The sequence below is a fragment of the Lutra lutra genome, chromosome 3 (genome assembly GCF_902655055.1).
Source record: "Lutra lutra chromosome 3, mLutLut1.2, whole genome shotgun sequence".
Classification (NCBI taxonomy): Eukaryota; Metazoa; Chordata; class Mammalia; order Carnivora; family Mustelidae; genus Lutra; species Lutra lutra.
This window is the reverse complement of record NC_062280.1, coordinates 50694310-50714607: the sequence shown is the minus strand read 5'-3', so window position 1 is coordinate 50714607 and position 20298 is coordinate 50694310. Positions and strand designations below refer to the sequence as shown.

At 38.7% G+C, this 20298-nt stretch overlaps 2 protein-coding genes across 7 annotated transcripts in view; both read left to right on the top strand.

Moving 5' to 3' along the window:
* CACNB4 (calcium voltage-gated channel auxiliary subunit beta 4) overlaps window positions 1-7525 on the top strand; it is a 251357-nt gene extending 243832 nt beyond the window's left edge. For all 5 annotated transcript variants that reach the window (XM_047722363.1, XM_047722365.1, XM_047722366.1 and 2 more), the window contains one exon: window positions 1347-7525. In XM_047722363.1, coding sequence (XP_047578319.1) covers window positions 1347-1607 — 261 coding nt within the window. In that variant the 3' untranslated portion in view covers window positions 1608-7525. The remainder of the gene's footprint in view (window positions 1-1346) is intronic.
* Window positions 7526-12381: 4856 nt separating this feature from the next.
* The window catches only part of ARL5A (ADP ribosylation factor like GTPase 5A), a 31683-nt gene continuing 23766 nt past the window's right edge, over window positions 12382-20298 (top strand). The window contains exon 1 of one of the 2 annotated variants that reach the window (XM_047721715.1): window positions 12382-12762. In XM_047721715.1, the coding sequence (XP_047577671.1) occupies window positions 12717-12762 (46 nt within the window). In that variant the 5' untranslated portion in view covers window positions 12382-12716. The remainder of the gene's footprint in view (window positions 12763-20298) is intronic. The other variant, XM_047721714.1, reaches the window with a different exon arrangement.

The window sequence follows — 20298 nt, the reverse complement described above, 5'->3', positions numbered from 1 at the left end:
GACTAGTTTGGATTGGCTCCGAATTAGACTCGGTGGGATGAGAAATGGATGCACAAAGCAATATGCTTCTGTAGTGTAGGTTAAGCAAAATGTGCTTTGTTTATGGACAGAACACTCCGGACTCATCACCTCTAAGACATCCACCTGCAGTGGTTCTCCCAGTTTCACTTGAATTAACATGATACTCTTTGTCCTGGACCCTATCTCTCTTAGTGATCATGGGTATTTAATTGCTAGACTCTGGCTGGGGTTAAAGGCACAGGCTATGCCTGCTGAATGATTTTCCCACTGTGTGAAGGTGTCACTTAGAGGAACTGGATCTGGTCCTTGGTCTCATCAGGATCCTGTTTCTTTTTTATTTTTTAAAAAATGTATTTATTTATTTATTTGAGAGAGAGCGTGAGAGGGGAGAAGCAGACTCCCCGTGGAGCTGGGAGCCCGATGTGGGACTCGATCCCAGGACTCCAAGATCATGACCTGAGCCAAAGGCAGTTGCTTAACCAACTGAGCCACCCAGGTATCTGGGATCCTGATCCTTAACTGAGGTGACCTAAGTAGAGAGACACAGCTATGATACATGCTTTCCCGTGATTTGAAGAAAAATGTTGAGTAACGGTTTCTGAGCCATCAAATAAGTGTTTGACAGTATCAATTTCAGTTAATGATATTAAAAGAATTTAGTTTATATCTGATGGTAATTTTTGTGGGACATTTCAGTTGAGGAAGCAAGAATTGTAAATATCGGTTAGCCAGCTTTAGAATTATTGTATACTCCTTTGGAAAAAATATTGCTGAGAGCCTTAACATTTATGTATGATGAAGAAATAAACACATTAGTTTATGGACAGCACAAATCCTAATTTCATGAATTTTTTTTAAAGGTATGAGGAACATTCAGCTAGATAAAGGTGAAGTGTGTGACTTCAGGAGGAGAAGGATTTTATCAGTTCAAGAGAAATAAAATAGCAAATGCTATTCTGAACTTTAACTTATTTCCCAATAGTAAAGTGATCCTCATTTTTGCAGTAGAAGTGGAGTTATTAGGTCTTCCTAGATGCATTAAGTTCCATTCAGCAGTTAACTGTCAATTGTCTATTTTTAATAGGAAGCATAATCAGATAGCATTATGTAATTAAATTAATAAACTATTTGCATTTTAGTATCTTTGCATGTTGTGCCCCAAATAAAACAGACCAGATCTTTTGAGTAGATCATTTGTGCATCAAAATGTTTTATTAAATCAGTTAGCATTTTGTTGTGCAGACTCTACTGCTGTACATACATTTACATATTCTAGATGAATGAAACGGACATTATGTAATCAATGAACTATCTGCTATTTTTAGAGTCAGCGTATGAGGCACAGCAACCACTCCACGGAGAACTCTCCAATTGAAAGACGAAGTCTAATGACTGCTGATGAAAATTATCACAATGAAAGGGCTCGGAAGAGTAGGAACCGCTTGTCTTCCAGTTCCCAGCATAGCCGAGATCATTACCCTCTTGTGGAAGAAGATTATCCTGACTCATACCAGGACACTTACAAACCCCATAGGAACCGAGGATCTCCTGGGGGATATAGCCATGACTCCCGACATAGGCTTTGAGTCTGCAGAAGCAAACAAAAAATTCATCTGTTGACAATTTGCCATAGCACTGCTAGGATAAACCAATCATCTTAACTTGGCAAGTACAGCACAGTATTTACTGTGCTTATGGGCTGTTGTCATTTGATGCTAAGTAAGGGGCAAAAAAAAAAAAGTACATGATGCCCTTAAGTCTAGATGGTTATTAGATGCCCAATCATATAGATATTTTTAAGCTCAGCATTTACATAACAGTACCTTTTGTTTTCTTCATTAGATTTAGACACATCAATTTGTAATTTTAGGGTACTTACCAAGGCACATATAAAATAATTTCCCATGCTGGAAATTCCAAATGACCAGTTCCAGTTGGAACCAATTTATAAACCAATTCCTGTTGGAATTTGGGCAAATCGACTAGAAAGTCTACTTGAGCATGTTGCAGTCAATTTAAAAATTTGAAAAAAAAAAAGCCACAAAAAACCCAAAAACCTAATTAATAAGAAAATCAAAATACCAAAAGAAGCCAACACCAAGTATGGTATTTATTTGCTGGAAGCTAAATTTACACGTAAAGTTGGAATGTATAAACATTTTAACATATGTTAATGTTGACAGAATGGCTTTTCAAACTTACCAGAAGTATTGATAGTGCCAAAAAAAAAAAGCCCACCTCAAATTAATGCAGAAATTTTACACTCTCCTCAGATTTTAATATTTTTGTTTCTTTCCTGGCACAGCTATTGTATTCAAAGTGTTTTGCCTTTTGTTTAGTCACCACTGTTAGCTTGTTTGAAGTTGGCAGAAAAAAAACTCAAAATTTCTTTAGCAGTGAGAGAGAATAATATAGAGAAACCCAATCATAGCTGGTAATGGGAAACGGAAAACCGGGTGTTGTTTCCCCTTTCCTTGCTCTGAGCGCAACTATATACATCCAGGAATCTGGAGTCAGACAGTAAGGATGGGCGCAGATCCTCCCGAGTGCGAAGCTAAACATCTCCAGATGGGAATTCATCTTTCCAACTTCCCACAAACATGGGCCAGTATTTCCTGCCAGCACAATTGCATATCTTTCCATTGCTTCATTCAGTCTCTGTCTTTGAATATGTGAATGTTCTAGCCCTTCCCCAAATTCTTTATAGTCATGCTAAGAACTTTTGTTTTACATGGAAACACTCAATTTTGATATTGAAAGCTGCTTTTATGCAAAATGATGAAATGAAAAATGTGAAAACAAATGATGAATTTAAAAGCTTGCAATAAAAAACTCAATAGATTCAGAGTATATTTGTTCACTAAAATTACAGCATTTTTTATTGTCAAGTATTATAAAGAATTTGGAGATTGAGCTGCCTTATTTCTAATGAACACTCCTCTTCACCTGTTGAGTCTTGACAGTTTTTCCAGTGGCTAAAATTACAGAGTTGGTGACCTTCTATCTTATATTATCAAGGAAGCCTTAGATTCACTATGATCCAAGGAATTATTGAAATTGACCCTTTTATACAATACACAAATATCTTTCAGGAAAGACTCTTGTTTCTAAAAGTCCACAATGCGTGCATTTTTCTAAAGCCCCAGTAGGACAAGGCATAAAAATCCCTTTCTACCAGTACATGTCATGAAGCCTATATTTGGAAAATAATAATAATTGATTTCTATTACCTTATTTTCCTACCATGCCTTTCACTATTTAGGCTTTCAAAACATACACCCATTAAATAATTTTCCTGACCATGAAAATAAATTCCATATTCTTGATCAGTTATACATATTTTGAACCCCATCATGACCTCCCACGTTCCCTCCCCTCCTGTTCCCTGGGCATACTCCATTTTGAACCTGTTTAGCTATGACGAGGATGCCTATAATTATGTAAGTTATCTCACATATTTGATACAATTGAATATAGGGGCTCAGTAAATTCTAAAAGTTAACATGTGATATTGGCTTGCGAGTTTCTTTTGTCATCTAGTGACGCTTACAGAACTTTCAGTTAAGACATTTAAAAGAGCTGTATCCTTTAGACACTTTACTAAGCATTTAACCTGCCATTACTGAATACTTTGTTAGAGCACAGAAGAGCATTTTTCCAGCAAACGAAAATATACTTATTACATGTACAGCACATATTTGCATGAGAAAGAGAACATTAGCCAAAACATTTTTCTATATGCTTTACTGGTTTCTTGTTTGTGCGCATTAAAGTATTTAATTGCAAAGAGTGCACCAAGGTGATAAATTTAGGCTAGACAGCTGTTCAGCTTTTTCTGTAGTAGCATTAGCAATCTGGTCACTTAACTACTTTAAGATATTTACACTTTATGGCAGGTAGCTGCAACAGCATTTACATATATTTCCTAGTCAGCGAGATTACCATATTCTTTCAATTTTTAAAAAAATCACTTGTTTTTAAAGTCTCTCAAAGCCTTGTTTCTAAGTCTTCCATGTCATGCTGATGAAGAGAGAGGTCCATTCAATATCTGTGCACAAAACCAATTGTCATTTACCATCAAGGGTCTGTACCTGTTTTGCTTTGCATTCTTATTCAAAAGCTAACAGTCTTGGAAAGGGTATAATGTATATTTTCTTGATGGGTATATTTAAAATTTTACTTTGATTTGGCATATTCTTTTCCACTCCTTTTGTAATAAGTTTATCTTCTCCAAGTAAATAAGAGATATACATTTTCCTTTTTTTTAAGTGTTAGAGTTTACTGTGTAAATGATACTAAAAATACAGATATATACTAAATGAAAGTTTTATTTTTGCCAAGCATATCAAGCAACTTTGAAAAAATACGTATTCCACAAAATACTTTGTTTTTAACTGATTTTATTTCAAAATAGCAAATGATAAGCGGGAGAAACAAAACAATGTTTTGAGGCTGTTTTACCTTGTATAAATCACACATTCTGTAACTTCAGTATATGTAATATCAGAATATGTAAATTACATATTCTGTAATTTCAGTCTGCGAACATGTAACACTGTAGACTCACGTTGACAATGTGAAAATGTAGTTCTGAGAAAAAAGAGAATACAATTTGTCAGTCCTGATGTTAATTCTCAAGGCTATAACGTGACTCCAGTATTATAATCAACAATGTTATCTTGTTTACTCCAATATTTAAAGCAACACTTGGAAATGTTTATAAATGACTGATGATTCTCTCTTATATTTATACAGTTCTATTGGAAAGCAAATTGAAATTAACAATTTGGACTGATAGCCTTTCCTAATAAGAGAGTCTTAATTATGTGACAATATGTCATTGCACTTAGTCCTTAATGAAATGAATTTTTTAAACATAAGACAAATTATAAGAAAAGTATTTGTTCCCTTTGAATAATTTGTTAATTACTTTAATTATTATTGTTGTTGTTTGCAAAATGTATTTTTGGAATGTTAACCTCTTTTCATACCTGCATACTTGAACTTGTCTTTTGTGTGGGGGCCTTAAAATTCATAATAGGAAGCTAGGGCACTGAAAGGGAGGGAGAGAAGGAAATTACACCAAAAGATAGTTTGCAAATTTAAACCCTGAATGAACATATCATAATATGTTGTTGAGACCCAGGATGTCAGTCAAGAATGTTTCTAGGTAACCTTAGTTTGCATGCCAATGTATTTTTTTAGTTATACAATTTTATTTTGGTATTTGCTAAAAAATAAAAATGATGTAATGCCACTGTAGGAATTGCCCTATATATTAATATTTGTACTACCTCTTCTCTAGAGAAGACAATCTGTCTTTAAAGAGAAAAACACTTTTCAATAAGTAGTGATCAAACTTATTACTCTTACTGCTAACCTAGCTGCAAAACTAAATGCATAAATTCTTAAAATATACTTTCCCTTTAAATTTTAGACTGTTTCCAAAATACTCTTGTCACCCTTCATTTCTTCCATGTTAGTGAAGTTTTCTTTGAATTGGTTCAGAGTTTATCAGGACACAAGGTTAATTTAAGAAAACAGTCATCATAGGGAACGAAACAAATTGCAAGGGAGTTGCCTTTGTGTGCAGTTTGTTATAATACCTAGCTCTAAGCCTAAAGAGTAGATCCAGAAACTTGATATTTCAGTGCAGCTGGTTTGAAAATTCAAATTTTATTGATCCTTAATGTCTCCTGTGGACAGTTAGCCATTTCCTACATAAGCATATGTATTATCTTGGACTCCCATGTCACTGAAGCAAACTTCATATAAATGTTCTAAATAAATGGGAATGTACCCCTTATTTCTTTTATATTTCTGCCTTTGTGTTTCATGACAATGTTGCATGTTGTTTTCTTTTTAATTATATAAAATTCATCTTTGAATGACTATATGAATGAAAACATTATAGCAAATTATGTAATAAAATTTGTTTTCTTAGTTCCTCATATCTTTAAATATTGTTAATACTCTGTTACTAAGTGTCCAAAGGGCAGAGAACAGGCCACCTCTTTTACATAATTATGATCAAACCAGTCAATACAATACTTGTCCTCAGACAACAAGGATAACTTTTTTGTTGTTAACTTAAACAGTCGAGTTAGTCAAATAGTAGAACTGGTTTATATGGGCAGAGAGCTACAGCAAAAATTACTTTTTAAAGTTTTCTTCTTTTATTAAAATGAACTTTCTCAAATTAAATACATCCTCTTATAGCAACTCTTTTATCTACTTGTGGATTTAATCCCAAATGCTTCCTGTAATTGAGGGACAGTATGAGAAGACTAGAAAATATATCATCAGATAAGCTTGAACAAGGGCTGTAACTCCCACTTACCCTAAGAAACTTACAAATAAGAGTGAATAGCAAGAGTGTTGGAGAGTCATAGATACATATGAAACTTTCCTTTGTTCCTTTTGAAGTATGTAAAATGTTTGCAGAAAGATGGTAGAAAATGTTACTAATGAATTTAGAGTGGTCTGGGGAGTATACTGATGCATCCTCTTTGAAAATTATAAGGAGTTAAAAGGAGAACTATGTAAGAACCCAAAGTGGCTTGCCTCTAGCTTTTCAACACTCTGTAAGTGTTCTTGGTTGTGTTTTGAACACTCAAATTTCTCAATAAATGGCTGTGTCTTTATTTATGTATTGCCCTACTTGCATGCCATTTTCACACACTTTTACCTGAAGTCGGTGTGAATTCTGTATGCATAAGGGATGTATCGAAGAAGCAGGATCATTAATGCTATATTGTTGTATACTATTTTTCATATGCCTTACGATATTTTCTGGGACGTTATTAAAATGAAAGCATTTTATTGCCAAAATAAATCTATGTTGTTACTTCTTATCTGCATTAGCAGTAGAAAAATAAATAATGTAGCAAAACATCTATTGTATAGTACAAAATGATAAAAGATATATATTTTGCCAATAATATGAAAATAGATTGAGGAGAAAGAAGCACATTTGTTATAGCACAAACTTACAACAAAATCCACTGTTAAATTTGGCAGTCGTATTTTTTAAAAGTATATAGATTTAATTCTAAGTTTTATCAGATTTATTTCATCTACCATCTTTTTAACTTGCTGCTTGATACTTTTCCAGCAATTTACTTCATAGCCTTGCAATCTGTTGATGTAATTTATTTTACTTTATTCCCTTGCATAAAACTTATTAAACGTTATTTTGTGATAAGACTCATACTATATTTACTGTTCTTATTTCTGCTCCTTCAGTAACAACTACAAAAACTAATGGTACATGAGCTTATAAGGCTCCTCTTAATTTTGGACATGTTTGAAATGCTTTATATTTTTCACAGCCTAAAGTCAGAATGATAAATAAAGATGTCCCAACAGCAACATAAAAGTAAAGTATTTAGGGATTCTTTCATTTGTTTTGTACTGAATACTATTTTGAAACATAAGTTAAAGCTATTAGCTACTTTTTTTTTTTTTGAAGGGGTGGCGGGAGGGAAAACCGTAACTTTATTAATACTAAAAATAAATAAGGCAAGCTGATGTGCAAGGATTTTTACCAGTTATTCTGAGGGCTGTTGATATCCCAAGCTATTGCTATATCTCCAGGCACAAAGTGGAAAAAAAATATTGCCTTTGTCAAATAATTTTTTCCTTTCTTTAAATTTTAGTTATTTATTTTAATAATTTACACCCTTTCATTTTTCTTATATAGGTAAATGTGTAGCATTCTACAAGGCATGCTGGGTAAAATATACTATGCAAATGTGTACAGTGCTGCATGTTTTGTTCTCCCTCTGCTTTAGTGGCTTTAAAGAAAAAAAGTGTTGTTATTTTTGTGAACAAAAACATTTAACAAAGAAAATGCAGAGTGCATGCATAGAGTATCCTAATTTCTATGGATTTGTTTTATGGAATTTAAATGTGTACAAACAACTGCATTAATTTTTTCTTTTGTAAAATAAATGAGAAAATACCGAAACCAGCGTTATACTCTGCTTTATATTATTCTAGAGATACTTATATTATTTTAGAGGTATGTTCCTATACCTGTGCAGGGAAAAAAAGTCTAAACATTTGCTCTCACAGCCCAGACTCAATTTAGTGATGATTTCCTGAATACTCTGCTAGGTACTATGGATTGTTGCAAAAGAGTACCATATCAGGAAGAGTGTGTAAATTAAAGACTCACACCCAAAACAGAATATATTAAGATATATGTGCAAATAGGATCGAATACAATATAGAAAAATAAGCTAGATAAACTAGAAATCCCTAAATGATGAATGTAGGAGTTATCAGACGTTCCCAAAGGTATCCTGTACCCATAAGCATTCCATGGATGGCATATAACTTATGACTTGGTATTTCATGTGCTCAGTGTCAGGTGACCATGCTATCACTTGATTGACATTTGACTTTTTTCTCTCTGCAGTGCACAAGAAGTTCAAAAGAAACGTGTACTGTGTTGATTATTATCCTTGAATTAACTTTATGCGGTGACTATCGCAGCCAAGTTATTTCACAAACATTATCTCATTTAATCCATCTGGCCATCCTGGAAGATAGGGCAGAGATTATTAGACCCAACTACAAATGAGGAAACCAAAGATCGTTGTAACTTTTTTCTGCAAAGCACTCTTACCTAAAAATACATATATCAAATGCTTTTAAGCTGGCATATGAAACAATGCTGGGAATACAGTAAATGTTGACTGAATGAATGGTACTTTTGTTATTGGAGAAATATTATATAGGGCTGTCCTGTCGAGGCATTTCAACCCACAATCTGAAACTCCCAAATGGAAGAATTGCCGCTCACTGCAAGGGACTCCTTCAACCTGGCCATATGCCTGAAGCCACCTCTCTGGTCATCAACACACCTCTTCTACTAGGATGGGTTGTGGAGAAACATCTTGTTATCCTGTCCTATAACACGCAGAGTAGTATAGCGGTTAGACTGTAGGCTGTAGCTCTTGCCACTGTTCAAAGCCTAGAGCGGGCAGTAACCAGCTTTTTGCTTGGGGCAATCACTTAATTTGCCTGAACTTCAATCTGTTTTTGTAGAGCAATTTTCCTTGTGGTTACAGGTCACATTCTCTTGTTTCTTTGTATGTCCAGTAATTTTGTTATTGGATTCGCTATATTGTAAATTTTCCATTGTGGATGACTTGATCTCTAAAGAATGCTGGACTGATTTTGACAGGCAGTTGTAGATGAGTTTGAGCCTCTCACGATTTGTTTTGAAGCTCCTTTAGGACTGGTCTAGAGTAGGACTTTTTTCTTAGTCCCCTTCTAAGGTCTCCGGGCTAAAAACTGAATGTCCCATTTCTGTAGTGCGTACTCTTCACTCTGACTGAAGGGAACTCCAAATGATTCCTGGTCCTTAGTGAGCTCTAGGAATTATGATGTTTCACAGCTCCCTGGTATTTATTTTTTTCTTAGAAATTGCCATTGGCCAGCCTCATGAGGTTTCTGGACAGGTACAGGTTGATATGCAGCCAAAGAGTCAATGGCTCAAACCAAGTGGGTTTCTGGAGCTTTTCTCTGTAGAGCTCCCTCCTCTCAGCTGCTCTGCTTCACAAATTCTAGCTACCTTGATCTCTTCCAGCACTGATTCAACTCAAGGAGACTGCCATGCTTGACTCAATTTGAGTTCCCACCCCCTCTGTCCCTGGCTAGGAATTGCCTCCAGGCAGAAAATCCAGGTAATGGCTAGACTCATCTCATGCGTGTCTCTTATCAGGGATCACAATCCTGTGCTCTGTGTTGTCCAATATCTGAGAACAGTTGGTTTCTATATTTTATCCAGTTTCTTATTAGTGATAGGAGGGCAAGTCTAGACCATCTACTCTCGAGGACCATCTAGACCTCGAAGCAGAAGTCTCTTTTTTTTTTTTTTAAAGATTTTATTTATTTATTTGACAGAGATCACAAGTAGGCTGAGAGGCAGGCAGAGAGAGAGAGAGGAGGAAGCAGGCTCCCTGCTGAGCAGAGAGCCCGATGTGGGGCTCCATCCCAGGACCCTGGGATCATGACCTGAGCTGAGGCAGAGGCTTTAACCCACTGAGCCACCCTGGCGCCCCGAAGCAGAAGTCTCTTTAATGACTTTTTTTTTTTTTAAGATTTTATTTATTTATTTGACAGAGAACGCAAGTAGGCAGAGAGGCAGGCAGAGAGAGAGAGAGAGAGAGAAGCAGGCTCTGCACTGAGCAGAGAGCCCGATGCGGAGCTCGATCCCAGGACCCTGGGACCATGACCTGAGCCGAAGGCAGAGGCTTTAACCCACTGAGCCACCCAGGCGCCCCTCTTTAATGACATTTTGCACACTACTATAATCATGGATAAATTAGTCTTTAAAAAATTTTTTTATAAGTAGTTTATTTTCACAAATAGCTTTGTACCACTCAACAAACATTTCCAATTATTTCCATAGTAGTTCCATATTTGTATTCCATACATAGATTCTATACTTGGACAATATTGCATTAGGCAAATTCCCCTTTTATTCTTTTACCTTTTTTTGAGAGACACTTAGAAAATAATCTGGGAGACCAAGCCCTAACTTTGCAAGTTAATATGGATATGACAACCATTTAATAAGTGGACAGAGATATGTGGGGAGTTTGCAAAATGTCTTAGAGCTGCTAAAATCACCACCTGCAGTGTGCAAGAATGGAAATATTAAAGAGTTGATGTAAATTAGTTATGCAAACAATACCTTTGCTCTTCTAAAAGCCTAGAGAGTACTTTATTATGTAAATATAAACATAACATAAAATAGATTAATATAGTAATTTTCTTTCCCTTTATATGACCCCTCTAACTCTGGCTTTTCAACTGTAAGCCCCCAAAAATCAAAGGACTTTTTCTTGCACAGTTGTTCAAAAAGAGACACGTTTTAGTCATCAATATTGCCCTTTGCTTTACAGGTACAAATTTTCTAGCTCAGTTAAGAAGAACTATAGACTCTCAGGGCCTTACTTGTATTTTCCTATATATCGAGATAAGATACTTTATGGCTAGTAGATGTGGGGTGAAAAGACGTCAGCTTTTGAGGTCGGAGTGTTAGAACAATCCAAAATGCCTTTTACAGCTTCCTCACTTCTTTCTCTACCTTTTTAACCAAGATTTAGGAGACCAGAAGGGATGGAGCCGTTCAGATTTCTTTGTGAAAGTGAAGTAAACACCTTAGTCTTCCCCCCACCCACCTTTTGTCTTTAACAAGACTAGAGACTAATTACCAGATTATCAGATGACGTTGTCATCGGATGACCTAGAATCAAAGCAAGACCTTAGAGACAAACCCACTGCTTCTCCGTTTGCGAAAATAGAAGCCTAGCCAAAAAGCACCACATGGAAGTAGAACTCTGGTATCACGGAACCTAATGATTCACTGTTCTAGTTTTCAACTAGATATCCCATAGCAGAAGGTTGATTAAATACACCGTGACACTTGCCTAGCATGGGACATAGCGATTCTAGGTGTACAGGCAAGAAGACTGGAAGGGCAAAGAGAGTATTTGACCAGGTGTTTAACCAGTTTGGAATAATGGAAATTGCAGCTGGAAAGGCTAGTTGGGGCCGTATTCTGGAGAAAAAAGATTTTCTTTTTTTTAAACCTTTTTAAAAAAATATATATTTTTATTTATTTATTTGACAGAGATCACAAGCAGGCAGAGAGAGGAGGAAGCAGGCTCCCCGCTGAGCAGAGAGCCCGATGCGGGCCCGATCCCAGGACTCCGGGATCGTGACACGAGGCGAAGGCAGAGGCTTAACCCACTGAGCCACCCATGTGCCCCGAAAAAAGATTTTCTAAGGTATTTGGACTCTTCTGCTCAAACAGTTTTAGTGTTTTTTAATATAGGAGGACTTGATCAAAATCGTGGTTTGGGGCAAGATGGACTTGAAAGTGGAGGGAGATGGGAAAGGGAAGAACCCTGAGGTAGAGAGACTTCCGTAAGGCGACTGCTCTAAGTGGTAGTGTAGAGAACGCCACTGGCTTCAGCTGAGGTCCGGCACAGGCGGTTGGAGACGCGTGAAGCTTCCCTCACAGAACCCCACCCCTTGCAGGGCAAGAAGTGGAACTTCTGGTGTAGTGCGTAGGAAAGACCGTGGATGGGCATTAGGCACTCAACGTATTTACATTATGGCTCTGCCGAGGAAATGCCGGGGAAAAGCTGGCGAGGACGTTAAAACAAGCAGGCAAGAGGGATCTGTCATTACCGCAGGCCGAACTACCTGGATCCCCGCGCTCACTCCCGCAGCCTACAGGTCGCCTCGGTACACAAATACAAGAGACCTAAGCGGGCGCCGTTCCCCAGGCTCCGCCCCTCTGGCCGCGCGCCTGCGCCCTCGCGTCCCAGCCGTCTCGCCTCTCTCCTCCCCCGCCCGCGTGGTCGCCGCCGCCGCAGCCGCCCGAGAGGAGCTGGGGGAGGACGGTGGCCCGCGAGGCTCGTCGCAGACAACGCGGCGGCGATGTCCGCGAGCCAGGCGAGTGCCGCGGCGGCAGCGGCGGGGCCTCGCACGCGGCAGGGCGGCCTGGGCTTCGGCCTCCCTCCGGTTCCCAGGAAGCGAACTGGCGGCCAGCGCGGGAGCAGCAGCAGTAGCAGAGGCGGAGGCTCCGGCGCGTCTGTTGCCTCCCCTTCAGCCTGAGCCGGGGGAGGCCAGGCGGCCCGGGTGGCTGGAGGGGGGTCCGCTGCCCAAGAATGGGAATTCTCTTCACCAGGATATGGAGACTCTTCAATCACCAGGGTGAGAGGCGCGGGCCGAGGGCGTACGGGTGGGGGAGAGGGTCAGCCCTGGCGGGCGGGGTGTGTTTGGTGGGGGCGGGAGGGTCTCCGAATACTTCCGGATTGTGGGCGGTGCGGTCGCGCCCGGGGTCCGCGGAGGGTCGGGGCAGCGTGGATGCGGGCCCTGGGTCTGTTCAGTTCCCACTCCCGAGTTCGGGAGTGGTTTTTGTTTGTTTTGCTTTGTTTTTATCTTAAGGGCTCTTCTTGAAAAATCCATTCTGCAAATGCACCCATTGCTCCGATTTCTATTGGAGTCGAAAGGGTTTCTTGCCCCATGTCGGACGTCCCTGAGTGGAACGGCCTGTCCTGTCCTGTAGCTCTCTGTCCTCCAGCAGTTGGGCTTGGAAACCACGGAGAAATGCTGGCTCTCGGGTGAATGTTATAGGTCATGGCCCGAGCCGCAACACTGAGCGACGGAGGGTTTGCAGAATGCGGAAAACATGAGGAATCGCTCTTGTCGAATACACCTCAGTTTATGAGCCCTCCCTTTACCTCCATTCCCCCCTCTCCCCCCGCCACCCCGCTTTGGGGAGACTAATGCATCCTGATTGGTGATGGACCGCGCTCCTTTTTCCATGTTTATATTTGTGTGTAAGGTTAAGCTCAAGATTATATTTGTGTTGATTATTTAAGTAGAGGCTCTTTGCGGGGGCTGGATTAAAAATGTTGAAGTGTTAAACCGGAACCATTTGGAAACTTTCCATATGAAATATTTGTTAATATAGGTAACTAGCAAGTCACCTATATTATATAGGGATGCTTAAGTTCATCAGAACTCAAACACTGCCTCAAAATGCCTATCAGGTTTATTAGAATTTGTTACAAAATTTGTGTCTAGAACTGAGGAAAGAGGATAGAACTTTAACAGAAGACTCCATAGTCATTGAGATACAGTATAGTTAGTCATGTCCATTTGTTTCTTTTCTAGTCAAGTTGGGTGATTCATCATTTTTGCTGTGAGTAACTTAGTTTGCTTTTCTCTCAGGTAAGCAGGTATTGGTGTCACATCCTAAAGTTTTCCAATAAAGACTTAAATGAGTGGTGGCATCTGTTATGTACAAGATATCCTCACTTCTCCTTCATGATCCAGCTGCTCCTATAAGGTGATGGGAGAGGAGCTGAACTAAACTTGTGTATGATTAAAAAAAAAAAAAAAAAAAGTGGTGTAGATCACATGATACTCCGTGGAAGAGCAGTATTTCAAATGATTTTTCTGATATGGGGATTTTTCATAGAGAAAACCAGTTTTAAATGGCACTGTTTCTGGCTAGCTTTTTTTGTTGGAAGAGGGGAAGTGAACTCCAGTTGTTTATTTGGGTCTAGATGTTCTCAATGTAGAAGAACACCAGGGATCTTGACTCAGTGACTGTGGAGCCTCAAATCTTGAAAAGGTAATCTCTAGGTCTCAAGAATGAAAACCTAACATGGCTGTGAAATTGGCGGTGGGAATAGTAGATAGGATCTATTCTAGTTTTAAGCTCCATAATCTTTGCATTATTTTTAACAAAGCTAGTATTTCAGTCTATCAAATTTATGAAATTTATATCGCCTGTCAGTTGAACTCTAGTCCTGCAAGAAGAATGAGGTATCTCCACTTTCTGTTTCGGGTCAGTGATAAAATTATTTGTGTTTGTAACTTAAGAAGGAATTAAAGCTTTGCCAAAAGCTCCTTGTAGGTAGGTAAATAATGAGGATGTTACTGCATCGTTACTACTAAAAATTGCTAATAACAGTGTCTTGTTGCCTGTATTTTGTGGTTATTTTTGACTGGACACTTATATCAGTGTTGGGAAATAAATAGAGGAACTAATGGAGTTAAGTTTTAGAAATTTAGATGTCAAAATATTGTGAAAATGTGAATAAACTATTCTAAATGATGTGGTTCTCATCAGTAGGGTCACTTTTCAAAATATTCACTATTAAATCTAATGTCAGATACTTGGTGGTCTTTTTGTTTCTTTTAACTTGGAAATCTCATATATTTTATATATGTCATATATTTTTTTTTTTTATTTTTTTTTTTAAAGATTTTATTTATTTATTTGACAGAGAGTGATCACAAGTAGACGGAGAGGAAGGCAGAGAGAGAGAGAGAGGGGGAAGCAGGCTTCTTGCTGAGCAGAGAGCCCGATGTGGGACTCGATCCCAGGACCCTGAGATCATGACCTGAGCCGAAGGCAGCGGCTTAACCCACTGAGCCACCCAGGCGCCCCTATATGTCATATATTTCATATATATATCTCATATATTTTATATATGTCAGATGTATCTTGGATGCTTTTATTTTACCTTCAGAAGATACATAGCACAATCCTATGTCCTTTTCACATAAACTCTTGGAAGGAAGAATTTAGGGGATTGCAGAATTGGCCATACTGATGAAACTTAAACCATACCATATCTCTTTTTTCTAAAACACCTTTAGAATAATTTTAGGTTTAGTGTAGCTTGGTCAAGTGCACAGTGAAAGCTAATTTTGCATACTGCTCAAACTTGAAAAACCAGAGGTCGCCTCTAGGTAATGTTTGAATTCAGTAGATTATAAACTTTGTCCTAGATGCTGTTATATGCATTATTTAAAGAAAAAAAATGTTTCAATGTTCTTAGTAGCTATTTTTTTCCCCTCAAAAGAGGAAAATGAGGTTCTAATGATTTTTTTTCTGGGCCACATGCCTGGTAAATGCCAAATTAAAACACTGAAGAAACATGTTGCAGATAATTGGTCTTATTAAAGAAGAGATTGGTGGGGCACCTGGGTGGTTGGGTTGGTTAAGTGTCTGACTCTTGATTTCAGCTCAGGTCATGATCTCAGGGTTGTGAGATGGAGCCCAGTATAGGGCTCTGTGCTGGACATGGAGCCTGCCTAAGATTGTCTCTCCTTCGGCCCCCTCCCTGAAAAAAAAAAAATAGATTGGTATAATCTTTTTCTTCGATTTTTTTCCCCCCTGTTGTTTCTTGGTTACTAAACTCTAAGTCTTTATTACATTAGGGCTTTGAAGAGTTGCCGGTTGTATCTTTTATTTATTCATTTATTTATAAATAATTATTTATAAATAATTTGTTATTTATAAATAATTTATATTATTTATTTTAAAGATTTTATTTATCTGATAGCGAGCACAAGTAGGCAGAGCGATGGGCAGAGGAAGGAGAAGCAGGCTCCCCACTGAGCAGAGGGCCAGATGAGGGGCTTCATCCCAAGACCCTGAGATCACGACCTGAGCAGAAGGCAGATGCTTAACCAACTGAGCCACCCAGGCACCCCACCACTCATGTCTTTTAATATAGAAGGGCTTGTGATCTGTGGTTTATTAAATATTTTTGAGCACCTGTCTGTGCCAGGAATTTTTGTAGGTGGTGAGGATAAAACAGGGAACAAAACACACAAATCCTCCTTAGCTTTCTGGAGTGTTCATTCTAGTGTGGGGAGACAGAAAATAAGCCAACTTCAACTCTGTAGAAGATAATTGCTGGCTTATGCACGGTTAGGGTCTAAGTGTTTTGCAGAGTTTAGTTGATTTAGTCTTTACAGCAACTGTATGAGAAAGATTTCTCCCCATTTTACAGAGACGAACTTTAGGTAACTTGTTTAAGGCTCTGCGGTTAAAAGAGATAGACCTGGGATTTTAACGAAGGTCATCTAGTGCCGTAGTTAGTATTCTTTAATAACAAACAAACAAAAACTGTCTTTGTATGAAAAGGATTCACTTTAGCTAAGCTTAGGTGAACTATGAACAAGTTGTGAAATTTCCTTATTGATAGCTTGTATTATTCTTCTGACTGGTTCTTAGGAAGGGAGTAAGTTATAAATGAATGTTGATGAAGCTGTCTGTGCTGCTGGAGCCTGGGGCTGGGAAAGCCACTCTGCTGCTGCTGTTTTTTATTGTATGGAGTTCAGATATGTCAGTAGCCGAAGGGATGGACTATGACAATAAAATTTAGCTCCAGAATCATCCTTCTTGCATGCTCTGTGGATATGGGACTGGATCCCTCAAATCTTTTTCTGTCGCCAGCTGGCACAATATTAAGCTTTATGAGTAGATGGTATTGGAGGGACATCGCGGGAGGAAAGAGTTTTTCTTCCTGGGTACAGTGCGCTTTCAGCAGGTTCTGCCCTGCTTTAGGAGCGTTGAACACCTTCTCTAGTGGCTGGCTCCTGCACCTTGTGTTTAGCAGCTGCCAGCAATTTCTAGCACCCACTTCAGTTGAGTTCAGCACGGAGGCCCTCCAGTAAAATACCTCTCACTGAAGTTTTCCCCAACACCCTAGAGGGAGAATTTCCAGCGAGATCTACAGGCAAGTCCCCACAGCTACTTCTTGCGCCATTCAGTGAGCCACAGCCAGGCCCCAACAAGGTCCGCATCTCAGTCTTGGGAGGTGGGGGGAAGCTCCATTTCAGCTGGATTCTCCTTGTATCTGTCAGTCCCATACTCTTTATTTTTATTAGCCAATCCCTCATTACTTTGATCCTCTTTAATAGTTAATTTCTGTACATTGAACTTTGCAAGTTCAGATTATTGTGTGGTTTCTCTTTCCTGATTGCATCTCTAATTTTGTCATGTGATTGCTTTCCATTCGGCAACCTCTTAGTGCGAAAGAGTTGTTTTTTTCCTGAAACTTCACTGCCAAATAGCAAGTTAGTTTTCAAACTTTTTTGTTGATGATACTTTCCGATTTTGAAAATGGAATTTTTAACACAAAATGACTTGATCAAATATTTCCAATCTTTGTATCTTCCAGATCTGATTTATTTCTTCCTACTGTATTAAGCACATGTTTTATTCCAGACTCTGCTAGGGACTGGGAGGATGATAGAGAACATGACAAATGGATTTTTTTGCTCTGTGTAAGATAAAATTAGGGTTTCATATAGTTTGGATATGAGGTGAAAATCAAGAATCAGAATGGCTCTCAATTTCTTATCTGCCTTAGTATTTGTGGTTTTTGACTTTGGTGTGATTCACAGAGATAGAAAACATCCAGGTTGACAGTGACATCTTTTCATTTAGTTTACTGACTGGTAGTTGGAGGAATATATATATTGACTTTTGGAACCTGGCAATGAATGCAACTGGTGGGCTGCCTGGGTGAGTCAAAAAGAAATGAAACAGAGAAACAAGGAACATTTTCATGACAAAATAGTAAAGTATTGATTGGGAAACTGAAGCCTAAATAAGATAATTCAGAATTCTTTCTAAGCATTGTAACAGTGGGTAGTTGTTTGGCCTTATCTGAGTATAATTTTAAGAATGCTGTGGCATAGTCTAAAAGAAAAATAATACTAAACACTAAACCTGTAATGAATCACACACATCAAAGAATTGGAATAGCCAAAAGTTTGGTTACATTTGCCCCTAATAACATTATCTCTTAGTATGCATGTCCTATTTTAGGTTTTGTAGAGTATTTGTTTTGGAGTGCCTTATAAGACTTTTTGGCTGCAAATTTAGGTTTTGTATAGAATTCTGTTCCATCATGGTAATGGGAGGAATAGGCTGGAGTGGCGAAGGAGCCTAAGGGTTTCCAAAGGAAGTTGATACAATATTAGAAAAGTCGGAAAAATCTAACCCTGTTGTTGATAATAAACTGGCTTTTTTTTTTTTTAATTTTTTTTTTTTTTAAGATTTTGTTTATTTGACAGAGAGAGATCACAAGTAGGCAGAGAGGCAGGCAGAGAGAGAGGAAGGAAGCAGGCACCCCGCTGAGCAGAGAGCCCGATGTGGGGCTGGATCCCAAGACCCTGAGATCATGACCTGAGCCAAAGGCAGTGGCTTAACCCACTGAGCCACCCAGGCGCCCCATAAACTGGCTTTTTAACATGAGGTTGGCACCTTTATCTTTGAGCCTATTACACACCTTAACTGACTGAGCCACGCAGGCTCCCCTCTTTTCTGTTAAAAATATTTTAACTATTTTTAAAAACCTTATATGTTCAGTACATTAGTTTGCATTCCTTTGATGGACTGTACAGTGTCTAGAGTTTGGTGGAATGTTTGCATGTTTATGCATTTTTGGTGACAAATGAATTTTATTGAATTTGTAAAATGAAATACAGGAAAGGTTTCCAGTTTGTAGAATGGTATGACCTGCTTTATTACTTCCCCTGTCACCGTCTTTGATCCTCTTTTCTCCTGTTTTCCAGCATGCCAGACAATTCTCATCTTGTACCATCCACCATACCTTTTCTCCCCAGTGTGCTTTCTTTATTTCTAGGCACTACTGAAGAAAGACTTAGAGCTGTTTAAATCTTTATCCATCACGGGTTATGTTACCTAATTTCAGCTTACTGGTTGTCTAGTTGATTCTATACAGTGGCTGTAAAAACTCCATCCTGTCCTCAGCAGGCGACTAACTTGTGTTACGAGAAAATGGAATCCTCTGGTATGAGTCTTTTCTGCCAGGTGCTTTTTTCCCTCAGTTTGTCAATATCTGTGTGTTATTGCATAGTAGTTGTGCTCACAGCAGTTTTATCTTGTTTATCCTGTTCATCTTATGGTCAGGTATGATAAAGACTCTTTTTGGGGTGCCTGGGTGACTCAGTCAGTTAAGCATCTGCCTTCTGCTCAGGTCATGATCTTACGGTCCTCGGGCTGGAGCCCTGCATCAGGCTCCCTGGTGGGGAGTCTGCTTCTCCTCTCCCTTTGCTTCCCCTCTCCCCGTGCTTGCTCGAACCTGTGCACTCTCACTCTCCCTCTTCCTTTCTGTCAAATAAATAAATAAATAAATAATCTTTCTGTAGTTTTTTTTGGGGGGGGGGTCCTAGTTACCCCTTCCTTATACAAGTAGTAGGAAAGTACTGTATTTGGAATCAGGAAGTAAGTCCTATCCGGGATGGCTAAACTAAGGAGACTGCTTTAAAAAACAAAACCAGGTGAGTTTTCACCTTAAAAGCTGTCATTTTAGAAGGCCGGAGAGTTTTTCTACTGTTACGTCTGCTATTACTCAAAATACATATTGAAACAGCTTTTAGAATTTCCTTAGAGACAAATCTTTAAATTGTTCTTATCATTTAGGGATCATACCTCATTTATCAGCAACAAGATAGCACCTGTTTTTGCTTTTACTTTATTATGGCTGAAATAATAATCAAGTGGCTCCGGTCTTCCTTTATTTTTTTTTATTTATTTATTTTTTTTTTAAGATTTTATTGATTTGACAGAGAGAGATCACAAGCAGGCAGAGAGGCAGGCAGAGTGAGAGGGAGAAGCAGGCTCCCCGCCGAGCAGAGAGCCCGACGCGGGGCTCGATCCCAGGACCCCGAGATCATGACCTGAGCCGAAGGCAGAGGCTCTAACCCGCTGAGCCACCCAGGCGCCCCCGGTCTTCCTTTAAAATCAAAATCATCTTCAGCAGTTAAAGGGTTCTGCCACCACTGGGAATGCTCCAAAACAGTGTACCTCAGGCTCTGAGAGCAGTCACAAAAGAAGAGTAGCAAAATATTTTGAAAAATGGTAGCATAGTTAGAATAACAGTTTAACCTCTCTAAGTGATTAAGGAC